At 37.1% G+C, this 15,250-nt stretch overlaps 1 protein-coding gene across 4 annotated transcripts in view; it reads right to left on the minus strand.

Moving 5' to 3' along the window:
* Window positions 1–15,250, minus strand: part of SLCO4C1 (solute carrier organic anion transporter family member 4C1) — a 64,875-nt gene that overhangs the window by 7,332 nt on the left and 42,293 nt on the right. For 3 of the 4 annotated variants that reach the window (XM_045394046.3, XM_005557441.5, XM_073995155.1), the window contains 2 exons: window positions 8,251–8,401; window positions 5,866–6,056 (listed from right to left, as the gene is read on the minus strand). In XM_045394046.3, the coding sequence (XP_045249981.1) occupies window positions 5,866–6,056; window positions 8,251–8,401 (342 nt within the window). The remainder of the gene's footprint in view (window positions 1–5,865; window positions 6,057–8,250; window positions 8,402–15,250) is intronic. The other variant, XR_012414577.1, reaches the window with a different exon arrangement.

Genomic DNA, 15,250 nt, shown 5'->3' on the forward strand with positions numbered 1-15,250 from the left:
AAAGTTTCAGGATACAAAATCATAATACAAAAATCTGTTGCACTTCTATACACCAACAATGAACAAAAGAAATCAAGTAAACAACAAAATTTACAATAGCATTGAAAAATAAAATACTTAGGAATAAAGTTAACCAAAGAGGTAAAATACTTGTACACTGAAAGCTATAAAACAATGATGAAAGAAATTGAAGAAGCCACAAATAAATGGAAAGATATCCCTTGTTTATGAATTGGAGGAATAAATATTTTAAAATATTTATCCTGCATCAAGTGGTCTACAGAATGCAGTGTAATTTCCAATAAATTCCAATAGCATCTTTCACAGAAATTGAAAAAGCAATGCTAAAATTCATATGCAACAACAAAAAAAAATTCAGAATAGCTAAAACAGCCAGAGGGTAGCACAAGATGAGGGACTGAAAAGCTCCAAGTTAATAATTATCTACATAGAAAGAAAAAAGAAAAACACTTTAACAAGAATCAAAAGTCAGGTGAGCACTTATAAAACGTGGTTTGACCTTTATATTTCTGAAAGAGGCACTGAAGAGATTGAACAAAACAGTCCTGAATCTCAGACAACACCCCTCCCCAACTCAGGCAGTGGCAGTTTAGTAGAGAGAGACTCTCAGGGGTGGGGAGGGAGAATATAGCAACTGTGAGGCAATAAAATCAGTGCTGTCCTGTTAGAGCAGAAAGGAAAGGACCAACTCACCTGACACCTGCCCACAGAGGGAGCATTTAAACCAGCCCTAGCCAGAGGGTAATCTCCTAGGCAGCAGTCCAAACTTGAGTGCTTACAAAACAACTCACCACCAAGGGCTACAGCACAGTGTCTCCAAGTTAACTTGAAAGGCAGTCTAGACCATAGGGACTGCAACTCTTGGGCAAGTCTTAGTGCTGAATTAGGCTCATAGACAGTGGACTGGAGGCACACGTGACATACTGAGACGCCAGCTGGGACAGACAATGGAGTCCTGGTGTTAATCCTCCACTAATCCCAGGCTGCACAGCTGCAGGTTCCAAAAGAAACCCTTTCCTGCCACTTTGAGGAGAAGAGAGGGAAGAGTGGGGAGGATTTTTGTCTTGCATCTAGGATGCCAACTCAGCTACAGGAAGACAGAGCACCAGTCAGAGTCGTGAGTCCCTCCCATTTGAGGCCTTAGGTCCCAGACAACATTTCTAGACACACTTTGGACCAGAATGGAGCTCACTGCCTTGAAGGAAAGACACCAGTTCTGACCACATTCATCTCCTTTTAAGTGAAGAGCCCTTGGGCCTGAACAGCCAGCACCAGTACCCAGGTACTACATTGAGGGCCTTGGGCGAGAACTCTTGAGACTTGCTGGCTTCCGATAAGACTCAGCACATTACCAGCTTGGTGGCTATGGTGAAAAACTCGTTCTGCTTCAGAAAAGCAGAGGGAAAAGTAAAGGGGACTTTGTCTTACACTTTAGGTACCATCACTGCCACAGGCGGGTAGAGCACCAAACAGGTTATTGGAGTTCCCAATTCCAGAACTTGACTCTTTGACTCCAGAACTTGACTTCTGGACCTGTCCTGGGCCAGTGGGGAGCCCTCTGCCCTGAAGGGTGAGTCCCAGGCCAGGCAGCATTCACAACAAGCTGACTTAAAGAGGCAGTGGGCCATAAGGGAACACTTGTGGTAGTCTGGCAGTGCTCCTCGTGGCCTGGGTTGGAGGTGCCTATAGGGTGATGCTTGTCTGTCTTTGCAAAGGGGAAAGAAGAGTGGAAAGGACTACATTGTGTGGTTTTCATGCTAGCTTAGCCGTAATACAATAGACCAGGTACACTTCTAAGGTTTTTGACTCTAGTCCCTGACTTCTGGGTGGCACTTCTAGACCCACCAGTGCCTGTAGGACCTCCCCACCCTGAAGGGAAGGACACAGGCGTGGCTGGCTCTCCCACTTGCTGATTGTAGAGCCCCAGGCCCTTAAGCAAGCAGAGCCAGTAACCAGGGAGTGGTTACAGAAGGTCTTGGGAAAGAGCCAACACTGTGCTGGTTTCAGGTTTGACCCAGTGCAATCATAGTGGTGGTGGCCACAGAGGTGTTTGCATCACTCCACTTTCAGCTTTAGGTGGCTCAGAACACAGAGAGAGAGACTCTGCAAAAACCACAGCATTACTGACCTTAGGGTGCCCCTTAAAGCAGATCCAAGTAAAATCACAACACCCAAGTCCTTTCAAATATATGGAAAGCCATCCCAAGAAGGACGGCTACAAATAAACCCAGACAATGAAGACTACAGTAAATACTTAACTCTTAAATACCCAGATGCTGAAGAACATCTACTAGAATCAACACCATCTAGGAAAACATGAACTCACCAAATGAGCTCATGCCATCAGAGACCAATCTGAAAAACAGAAATACATGACCTTTCACACAGAGAATTTAAAATAGCTGTGCTGAGGAAACTCAAATAAATTCAAAAAACACAGAGGAGGAATTCAGAATTCTGTCAGATATATTTTACGAAAAGACGAAATGATATTGGCCGGGCATGGTGGTTCACACCTGCAATCCCAGCACTTTGAGAGGCTGAGGCAGATGTATCACTTGAGGTCAGGAGTTTGAGACCCAGCCTGGCCAACACAGTGAAACCCTGTCTCTACTAAAAATACAAAAATTAGTTGGGCATGGTGGTGCACGCCTGTCATCCCAGCTACTCGGGAGGCTGAGGAAAGAGAATCACTTGAATTTGGGAGGCAGAGGTTGCAGTGAACCAAGATCATGGCCACTGCTCTCCAGCCTGGGCAACAGAGCAAGACTCTATCTCAAAAAAAAAAAAGAATCAAGTGGAAATTCTGGAGCTGAAAAATGCAATTGGCATATTGAATAATGCATCAGAGTCCTTTAGTAGCAGAACCGATAAAACAGAATAAAGAATTAGTGAGACTGAAAACAAGCTTTTTGAAAATATATAGTCATAGAAGATAAAAGAAAAAAGAATAAAAAACAATGAAGCATGCCTACAGCATCTAGAAAATAGCCTCGAAAGGGAAAATCTAAGAGTTATTGGTCATAAAGAAGAGGTAGAGAAAAAGATGGGTAAGAAAGTCTATTCGAAAGGATAATAACAGAGAACTTTCCAAATCTAGAGAAAGATGTCAATATCCAAGTACGAGAAGGTTGTAGAACACTAAGCAGATTTAAACCAAAGAAGACTACCTCAAGGCACTTAATAATCAAACTCTCAAACATCAAGGATAAACAAAGGATCATAAAAGCAGCAAGAGAAAAGAAACAAATAACATACAGTGGAGCCTCAGTACATCTGGCAGCAGACTTTTCAGTGGAAACCTTACAGGCCAGAAGAGAGTGGCAAGACATATTTAAAGTGCTGAAGGAACCAAACTCTTACCTTAGAATAGTATATCTGGTTAAAATATCCTTCAAACATGAAGGAGAAGTAAAAACTTTCCCAGACAAAAGTCAAGGGATTTCATCAATGCCAGGCCTGTCCTATAAGCAATGCTAAAGGGTGTACTTTCATCAGAAAATGAACATTAATGAGCAGTAAGTAATCACCTGAAGGTACAAAACTCACTGGTAATGATAAGTACAAAGAAAAACACAGACTATTATAACACTGTAATTGTGGTGTGTAAACCACCCTTATCCTAAGTAGAAAGGCTAAATGATGAACCAATAAAAAATAATAATTCCAACAAATTTTTAAGACATAGTACAATAAGATATACATAGAAACAACAAAAGGATAAAAAGCCAGGGGACAAAGTTAAGGTGTAGAGTTTTTATTAGTTTTCTTTTTACTTGTTTGTTTTATCAATAACACTGAATCTAAAAGGACTAAACTCTCCAGTGAAAAAACACAGCCTGGCTGAATGGATGATAAAACAAGACCCATTGACCTGTTGCCGACAAGCAAGACACTTCACCTATAAAGACACACACAGACTGAAAATAAAGAAATGGAAAAACATATTCCATGCCAATGGAAATTGAAAGAGAATAGGAGTCACTATACCTAGAAAAAAATAGATTTCAAAACAAAAGCTATAAGAAGAGACAAAGAAGGTCACTATATAATGATAAAGGGGTGAATTCAGCAAGAGGATATAACAATTTTAAATATATCTGTAGCCAACACTGGAGCACCCAGATATACAAAGCAAGTATTACTAGAGCTAAAGAGAGAGACAGACCCTGATACAATAATAGCTGGAGACTTCAACACCCCATGTTTTGCACTGGACGGATCTTCCAGATAGAATATCAAGAAAGAAACATCAGACTTAATCTGTACTATAGATGAAATGGATCTAATAGAGATTTATAAAACATTGCATCCAATGGCTGCAGAATATATACTCTTTTTGTCAGCACATGGATCATTCTCAAAGATTGACCATATGTTAGGTTACAAAACAAGTCTTAAAAAATTCAAACAAACCAAAATAATATCAGTCATCTTCCCTGACCACAATGGAATAAAACAAGAAATTAATAACAAGAGGAATTTTGGAAACTATGCAAACACATAGAAATTAAACAATATACTCCTGAATGACCAGTGGGTCAATAAAGAAATTAAGAAGAAAATAGAACAATTTATTGAAACAAATGATAATGAAAACAACATGCCAAAATCTATGGGATATAGCAAAAGAAGTACTAATAGGGAAGTTTATAGCTATACATCAAAAAAAGAGGAAAAATTTCAAACAAATAATCTAATGATACATCTTAAAGAATTAGAAAAACAAGAGGAAACCAAACCTAAAATTAGTAGAAGAAAGGAAATAATGATCTGAGGAGAAATAAATGAAATTGAAATGAAGAAAACAATACAAAAGATCAATGAAAAATTAAACAAAATTGACAAACCCTTAGCCTGACTAAGAATAAAAGGAGAAGATGCAAAGTAATAAAATCAGAAATAAAAAAGGACACATTACAAGTGATACTGTGGAAATTCAAAGGATCATGAGTGGCCACTATCAGCAACAACATGCCAATAACTGGAAAATCTAGAAGAAATGGACAAATTCCAAGATACATACAACCTATCAAGACAGAATCAAGAAAAATCCAAAGCCTGAACAGACCAATAACAAGCAGCAAGATTGAAGCTGTAATGAAATGTCTGCCAGTAAAGAAAAGCCCAGGACCCAATGGCTTCAGTGCAGAAAAGCCAAAGCTATCCTAAGCAAAGAGAACAAAACTGCACATGTGCCCATGAGCTTAAAATAAAAATCAAACAGTAAAAAAAAAGAAAGGTAATGAGTAAATACTGAGGAACAAAAAAAGAAAAAAAGCTAGAATTCATTAGGAAAGATATACAAAGACTGATGACTCCATGGAAGGACAGGTATGAAATGTACAGGTATGAAATGTGTTTGTACAGTGGGATAGAAGGAAGAAGAGCAACTGGAAACATAAAACAGGTGAACAACACAGGTAACAGCCAGTTTCTTATTGATTAGCACTGCTTAAGGAAGATTTAATGACACAGTGCCTAATGCATAAGGTAGAAAGCCTGCCATTCTGATTCTGGCATATTGGAATGCATTTTATTTCTGTGATACTCAAAATTGAACATTTCTCCAGCTCACAGCTGAAGTTTCATGAAAGAAGCAGAGAAAACACCAAGCACAAGCCAGGCAGGCAATGTGAAGACACTTTCACGTGCATATCACTTAAATCTTCTACATCTGGGGTTCTATGGAGGCGCTTATCCAATGCCACAGAACTAATGATCTTGTAAGGGTTGATTGGTATTGAATCAATGGTCAATATGAACCCCAAATGAACCCCAAGTCCATTTGCTTTCCATCAACATGTTGCCTTGGGAATGAAACTTTCTCAACATACTACATACCTTAGGATAGACACAGTTATAGGAGTACTGGCCATAAAGGTAAAAATAATTATAATAAAGAAAATGCAAAGGAATATGGGCAGGTTCGCACAATGAGTTTCACATTTTCCAGCTTTAGCTTCAAAACCCAAAGTTTCTGCAGTGGATGTTATTTCTGTTTTCCTTTCAATACAAGAACAGTTGTAATATACCTAAAAATATTAGACACAAAAACAATGAAAGTGATTATTTAGAAAATAAATTATTGTAAATTAGGTATTCTCTAGACATGGCAAACACTATCATACTGTCTTAATCCATATACAACAAATTATGCTGAGAGAATATTTAACCCTTAAGAAATTAAACAAGTGGAAACAAACCATATTTATGATGTGGAATTACTTGTATTTGACTTTTGTGGCCATTACTTCAGCTTGTACCCTGCTATAGTAATTACTGACTTACAGAACAATTTAATGGGAATATAAGTTATGTGATCTTGCACATTCTAGGCTTCTTACAACAGTAATTATTTCTTAAAGGCATTTTACATCTCAACTCCATCATTCCATATCCTTTATCCTTACTGTAAATCTTTTTTAGACATTAAGGCCTTAACGAAATCAGAGCACAGCCAGAGATATCAAAGAGAAGCAGTGCTTTCATTGTTCGAAAGGCCAGAAACTTTTTTTTTTTTTTTTTTTTGGTGCTAAAGCCATTCTAAGACCTCTGGTACCAATTCAGGAAAACCAAATATGCAGATGACACCTCCAAAATTGACTATTACATATTCAGCAATCAGATATATCAAATAATGAGGTAATTCAGCCTTTAAAATTTTAAGGAGAGAAACTGAGAACAGTATTTTCTATCCTAATGAAACTTTACAACTCTCATTCACCTGCAATATAGCAGTTAGTCAAGGTCAGATTTTGTAGTTTGGGTCACTGGTGTGAAATATAAGATTAAAACTGTATTGCTGTGAACAAATGTATATGGGTGTTTATTAAAAGTATTATAAATGTATATTGCCTATCTGAAATATTTCATAAGAAAAAAATATTGTGAATCAATTGATTATTTCACAGACTGATTGGACATAAAAAAGTCAGGACAAATAGAAAATTTGCAAGTCAAAATCATTTTCTCTTCCCAAAAAATTCTAGAAGACAACTTGCTGTGTAAGACAGTAATTATCTTAGCATTTGGTGAAAAATATAAATATTAAATTAACCATATCAAAATAACCAAAACTATTTTAAGTATGCTCTGGGTATTAGATTTTCTGTGTTGTTTCCCTGTGCAGGATGGTATTTGTGTCTATATATATTTAGTTACGTAACTAAAACCCTTCCTAATAACTCCTTGTCATAATCCGCTTCTAATCAAAGTTAGCCAATAGCATTTATTGGTTATATATACAGAAAAAAATTCAAATATTCAAAATTGTCATATAACTCTTACACGTCTTATTCATTGTTTTTGTTTATACCACAGTATATATTTCCCTCAGATCCTTTTAAAGTTATCACATTATCTACTAATGCATAATATACTGTGTACTACTCATAATCTGAATATTATTTATTTCCAAGGCTCTTAAGTTTAGCTAAGTTTAGAAATATTTAGTTTCTAAGATATAGTACAATAAAATTGCATTGAGTTCTTTTAAACTATTTAACCATACAAAAAAGAAATAACATCCAGGCACATTGATTAGTATTCAGATCCAGAATTAAATATGAATTTGTATTTAAAAATAAATTGATTTGAATATTTTAAATGTATTCATGGTACATCAAATAAATACTAAGTTTCTATTATATAAACTGTACCTAGTGAAAATAGGAAAACTCTCTTGCCGTCAAAGATCTTAAAGTATATTTAAGGAAAAATAAAATTGACCCTTGAACAACACAGGTTTGAACTGCACTGGTCCACTTATATGCGGATTTTTTTTTCAGTCAAACATGGATCAAAAATACGTATTCGCAGGATGCAAAACCCATATATACTGAGGCACTGACTTAAAGCAAGTTCTTCAAGGCCATCGGCGGGACTTAAGTATGGCATATTTGGGTATATGCAGGGGTCCTGGAACCCATCCCTCATGTATTCTGAGGGATGACCATAAAACAATTTGAAAAGGTAAAAGATATTTCACAACTGCAACAAAGTGATATTGCTAAAATGTTTGTAACTTCCAAATTGATTTTTCAACAATAACTGCAAGAGGCATGAAGGAACAAGAATCCATTTCAGTTGGAGACATCATGGGCTGCTTAATGGAGGCAGTGGAGCAGGGAGGCAAGAATAGGCATTGCATAACCCCATTAGCGAAGTCAAGATAGAAACCCACAAACACATTGCCTCACTAAGGGAAAAGTACGAGACATAAGCTACCTTTGGTTTCCTGTGTGAGACTGTGTTTGAACAGCCTGCAAAGCAGGGAGAAAAATATTGGACTCCATCTCCACAGACAGGATAATAATATGATCGCAAACAGTTACAATTGGCATTACAAGGGGCTATCAAGCTTCCCAATTCTCCAGTCCTGTAAATAAGAAATGAAAGAAGGGTAAATGATCTATGTCATAACTTTTAACTAACAGTTTCGAAGCACTGTTATATCTTACCATTAGAACATTTATTCACTCACTCAACACATAATTACTAAACAAATAAGAAGTCTTCCTTTGCACATAAAGTTTAACTTCTTGTCAGAGAGAGGCAATAAATACAATAGTCATATAGTATAGTATCTGTCAGTAATTAAAAATATAAGGCAGAATAAGTGAAGAAAACAAGAATTTCTCATCTGGCACCAGATAATTCTCTTGTGGGGTTGGTTCTGTGGACTGTAGAATGTTTAGCAGCATCCGTGACCTCCACCAGATACCAGTAGCACTCTCCTTCATTACAGCAACCAAAATATCTCCATACAGTGCCAAATACCTCCAGGATGCAGACAATATTTCAAACTTGGAAGGATGAACAAAATCATGCTGTTGAACATAATCATCTCATCAGTGGGAAAACTGAGGTCCAGGGAGATTAAGTTACTTTTCTTCCCTTACCAAATATAATTTTCCCAGTCTCCAGGATCAGTGTCATTTCAAGCTGCCTCTTACAGAAAATATCTTCCCTAATATAAAGGGTTACACTAATCAAAAATGCATCCCTCATACCTCATTTGTTTATTTATTCTTTCAAACAACATATATTGAGCAACTGCTAGGCCCTATGCTAGGTAACAGGAATACAAAGTAGAATAAGACAGTCTCTGTCCTCAAGGATTTCACAGTTTAGAGGTAGAAAGGGACATAGATAATTATTTACTAATATGCTAAGTGTGGTTACAGATATCTGCAAAGTGCATTTTAGAAGCACCAAGGAAGGACATCTATCACAAGCCACAGTTTGGAGAAAAGGGGCTGGAGGAGCTACTGCCTGAGATGCAATTTAAAGAATGAGTAAGAGGTTGGTGCAGTGGCTCACACCTGTAATCCCAGCACTTTGGGATGCCAAAGCGGGTGGATCACTAGAGGTCAGGAATTCTAGACCAGCCTGGCCAACATGGTGAAACCTTGTCTCTACTAAAAATACAAAAATTAGCTGGGCATGGTGGCAGGCACTTGTAGTCCCAGTTCTCAGAAGGCTGAGGCAGGGGAATCTCTTGAACCCACGAGGCAGAGGTTTCAGTAAGCCAAGATCATGCCACTGCACTCCAGCCTGGGAAACAGAGTGAGACTCCAAAAAAAATAAAAAATATATAAAGAAAGAGTACAAGTAAGCCAGTCAAATGGGGAAGGTGAAACGTATTTCAGAAAAAGCTGGTACAAAGGCATAGAGTAGAGAAACAGCATCCTCTGTGGAGAAATATGAATGTTGGCTGAGGCACAGAGTGATAGGAAATGTAGCTGGAGAGGAGTAAAGGACCAGTTTAATTGAGAACCACATGGGCCTGACAAAAGGTAATCATTAAGGTAGTTTTAGACTGGAAAGTGACACTGTCAAAAGTTCATTTTAAAGAAATAATTCTAGGAGTTGTACGGAGTATGAATTTGAAGAAAGGGGACCAGTTACAATACCCTAGGCAGTAGGTGATGACAATATAAAGGAGAACTAAGATAGAACATACGATGATAGGAAGCAGATTAAAGAAAACTTTTGGATGTAGAATCAGTAAGATTAGGTGATGGATTGGTTGAAGATGACTCTTCCTGTTAAAAATGGAAGAGGCTACTCAAGAGGGTTAGGCAGAAAGATCACTTGAGCCCAGGAGTTTGAGACTGCAATGCGTTAGGACTGTGCTGCACTCTAGCCTGGGCAACACAGTGAGATCCCATCTCTAAATAAAAAAAGAATGCAAGAGTCAAAGGTGACTCATAATATCTAACTTGATGTTGATGTTTAGGTATAGGAGAACAAGTTTTGGAGAAAAGATGATGAGTATGGTATTGTACCTATTGAGATTAAGAGTATCTCAAATTTAGTGAAGAAATCTTGAATGGAGCTAAATTTCTTAATAACCATTTGGACATAGATGTAGCTGAAACCACGAGCATTTATAAGATCAGTCATATAGTGTGTGGAATGAGGAGAGTACTGAGGTCTTGGGAGTCCACTTATTTAATAAACACACAATGAACACCAATTATGTGCTAGACTACTCAAAGTGGTAGAATTATATTTAAAAGAAGAAGGAGCTAGAGCTAGAACTAAAAATGACAGACAGAGGGAGAGAGAGAAATGGATGGAAGGAAGGGAATGAGGGAGTGAAGAAGAAAAGGAGACAGAGGGAGGGAGAGGGAAGAAGGAAGGGAGAAAACAGAGAAGGGAGAGAGGGGGAAAGAAGGAAGGGAAGAAGGGAGGAAGGGAAGGGAAAGAGAAAAGGAAAGGGAAAGAAGGAAAGGGGAAGGGAAGAAGGGAGGGAGGAAAAGAAGGAAACCCCTGCCCCCATGAAGCTAACTTTCTTGCATCAGGGGTCAAACACAGTAAATGAGTCATTTCTGGAAATATTAGAAGATAATCGACACTATGTTGGAAAATGATGACATACAAAGTAGGTGGAGAACAAGAAAGTCATGAAGAAAACAGATTAAAGAGAAAAAAAAATGACTAAATCAGTAGAGAGTCTGAAGGAAAGAGTGATCAAGATAGTAATCTCCACTCTGACTGCAGTCTCATCTTACTCAAATCTATTCCACAGGATGCTGCCAGATTTATCTTTATCAAGTATGATGATATCAAGGGTTGGTCACGTTCACAAAAACAATCACGAGTGTCTGCTCACAGAGCTCAAAACACAGATGCAGAAATAAGATAATCAGAGAAAAACCATTGCTGCAACTTTAGAAATAGCCTTTACACAGCAACTTTTAAAGTTCCCAATAGATAATTCTCATATTATTGATAAATAATTACTGAGATCATACAAAGTATAAGACAGCATGATGCAAATTATAGTAGAAACAAAGAAGTCTAGCTTATATTCCTTAATATCAAGGGTTGGTCACACTTGTCTACATATTTTACAAAGGTTTACTTCTTGAGGTAACTAGAAAACTATTAGAAAAACAGCGGATGCTTGTGAAGTTTATTAAATTTTCTTAGTGTATACATATTATTTTAAAAATATAAAAATATCCTATTTTGAAATGTTTACTAGTTTTTAAGATATAATAAAATAAACGTGCATATATACATTTGTCACAAGTAGAATTCAAACATTAGTTTCTTAAATACAAAGTATTATTCTATAATTACGTCTCCATAACAGGCTAAAATTTCCCTAAAACCATTGCAAAATATTAATATGCCTCTTTAAGATGCTATTTCATATAATCAGTAAAATTCTAGCTAAAGGCCAGATACAGAAAAAAATACTGTGTGTATACACTATGGTATTTCTATATTCTATGAGGTTTTTAAGTATTAAGTAAAACACAAATCATCATTACCACCCCTGATCACCAAAATAAGACTCAAAGTTCCTATAGATTGTCAAGGCAACAAAACAGCAGTGGGAAACAGTGGGAAAATAAACAGTATTCATGCAATCGAATTTAGTATTATGCCCAATTGAAGATTTAATAATAAATTACTTTAAAATATTATTGAAAAATATCCTGACCATTATCTCAAGCAAATTAACACAGGCACAAAAAACCAAATACCACATGCTCTCACTTAAAAGTGGGAGCTAATCACTGAGTACTTACGGAATAAAGATGGCAACAATAGACACTGCAGACTACAAGAGGGAGAAGAGAAGAAGTGGGGCAAGGGTGGAAAAACTATTAGCCAGGCGCAGTGGCTCACACCTGTAATCCCAGCACTTTGGGAGGCCGAGACGGGTGGATCACCTGAGGTCAGGAGTTCAAGATCAGCCTGGTCAACATGGTGAAACCCTTTCTCTACTAAAAATACAAAATTTAGGTGGGTGTGATGGCACACCTGTAATCCCAGCTACTCGGGAGGCTGAGGCAGGAGAATCGCTTGAACCCAGGAGGCAGAGGTTGCAGCGAGCTGAGATCATGCCACTACACTCTAGCCTGGCTGACCAAAGGAGACTCTATCTCACAAAAAAAAAAAAAAAAAAAAAAAAAGGAAAGAAAAAAAAATTAACTATTGGGTACTATGCTTGGTACCTGGGTAACAGAATCAATTGTACCCCAAACCTCAGCATCATATAATATATGCAGGTAACAAATCTGCACATGTACCCCCTGAATCTAAAAGTTGAAATTTTATATATATATATAAATCCCCTGATCTTACATTTATATATATATATATATATATATATCCCCTGATCTTACATTTTTTGGATATGCTGTTATATTAAACAGGAGCTTTCAAAGAATATATCAATGAACCTAATTCATTAATTCATAGATGCAAAACCTATTTTTACTCATCTGTGCTTACCATGGTAAAGGACAAAGATTCTTTGCATCCCTCTACTAGAAACCCTGCATCCTCAGAACCTCTTCTGTCTCTCACTCCCTGAAAAGGTATTTCCTGAGCTTCTTAGTCTGTTCTTTCCATAGATAGGCTTACCTAGCTTTACTTCACTTTGTTTTATTGCACTTGGCAAATCTTGTGTTTTGTACAAATTGAAGGTTAGTGGCAATGTAGTGATAGTGATAGTATTCAGTAAGTCTATCAAGTGCAATTTTTCCCAGAGTGCACGATCATTTTATGTCTATTTCATATTTTGGTAACCTTGCAAGATTTCAAATTTTTTCATTATCATTTCTGTTATGGTGATCAGTGATTTCTGATGTTACTAAAATAATTGTTTCGGGACACCGTGAACCATGCCCCTTTAAGAAGTAAAATTTAATCAATAAATGATGTGTGTGTTCTGACTGCTCATTATTGTCTTATTTTAAGAAGTTGCCACAACTACCCCAACCTTTGGCAACCACCACCCTGGTCAGTCAGCAGCCATCAACACTGAGGCAAGACTCTCTACCAGCAAAAAAAATTACAACTTGCTGAAGGCTCAGATGTTTGTCAGTACATTTCAGCAATAAATAACTTTTTAATTGAGGTATGTACATTGGACATTTCTTTTGTAGACATAAAGTTATTGCATATGTAATAGACTACAGTATAGAGTAAATATAACCTTTATAAGCACTGGAAAACCAAAATATCCATTTGAGTTGTTTATTGCAATATATGCTTTATTTTGGTGGTCTGGAACCAAACCCACATATCCTCAACATATGCCTGTACCTTTTCTTCTACACATGTTTCTTAGATGAGACTAGTTTGACTGACTAGTTTGTAATATACACATTTTAATACTCAGGGTACAGAAGCTAAAACTAAGAATTTGGGGCGATGAGAAAAATATGATCTGAAATGTCACACCTACTTGGTGACATTAAATTGTGTCCCTATTTCTATCTATATACATACACATACATAAATGTGAGTAAAAACACATACATTTAGTGACATTTATGTGTGTGTATGTGTATATTTACTTTCAGTTTTTCTCATCACTAAGAAATGTGTATGTGTATTAAACACTATGTCCCAGATCTTAATATATCTTAATGGCCAACTCCTACACGAACCTCAGAATTACCCCATCACACATGCCTTCCTTTCTGATTACATGAAGGACAGCACACCTGGTAGTAACTATCATTTAATGTAGACAATATTAAATGGATTCACATGTACTTTGTTACTCAAGGTGATAAAACTATGTGTTAAACTATCCAGAACTTCCTTTTTTTTTTTTTTCCTAAAAGGAACATACAGAAAAAGTTTAGTGGGATAAGTTTGCGTGAAGTTTACAGGGGTGAAAGTCAGGTCTCCGCAACTTAACCTCTACCTACCTTTCAACATTCCAAAACATATTTATACTATCTCTAGACATTTAATCTAAGTTCCATTCAACTTGGTCTCTGAAACTAGCCTTCACACTTAATAGCATTTATAACTTTGGTTTAGCATATTCCCTCTCCCTTTCTCTCTTCTCAAATCTTTATTTCTCAAAATTCTTTGTATCCTTGAAGGATTTTTAAACCCCATTTCACTATTATGCTATGAAGCCCTTCCAGATTCTAATCAAATAAAATTGAAAAGCTCACCTTCTTTTCAATTCCATAGCAATTTGTTTATCCCCCATTATCTAATTGACTATTCATTCACTGTTTTCTTCCGCAATCTCTCCTTTAGAACAGGGATTTTGCCATGAAGGTCTGCCAGAGGAAGCATTCAACAAATATCGAATAAATGTAATGGAGCTTGGCCAGGCGTGGTGGCTCACACCTGTAATCCCAGTACTTTGGGTGGCCGAGCCGGGCGGATCACTTGAGGTCAGAAGTTTGAGACCAACCTGGCCAACAGGGTGAAACCCCGTCTCTACTAAAAATACAAAAATTAGCTGGTCATGGTGGCATACGCCTGTAGTCCCAGCTACTCCAGAGGCTGAGACGAGAATTGTTTGAATCCGGGAGGCGGATGTTGCAGGGAACTAAGATTGTGCCACTGCACTCCAGCCTGGGTGACACAGCAAGACTCTGTCTCAAAAAAAAAAAAAAAAATGTAATGGAGCTTAACTAAATATTGCTTTAGAATGCTCAGCATTAATGTAAAAGAATCACAGATATATTAGCAGCAACTACAAATCATGGTAATTGTCATTGGCAAACTTTTCCCAAGTAGATTATATTTATATCATCTGTAGGTCATATTACACAAAATTATGGAGTCCTTGACCTAACGTACCACCTTCCTTGACAGCCTCAAACACATGTAATGAAACAAAGCAGCACTGTGAGGTATAAAATGTACTGCTGTGCAATATCCTCTTGCCTGACCACTTACTTAGGGCTTAAAATTTCAAAGGAAAACAAAGAAATATAAATGGTCA

Source organism: Macaca fascicularis, chromosome 6, assembly GCF_037993035.2.
Source record: "Macaca fascicularis isolate 582-1 chromosome 6, T2T-MFA8v1.1".
NCBI lineage: Eukaryota > Metazoa > Chordata > Mammalia > Primates > Cercopithecidae > Macaca > Macaca fascicularis.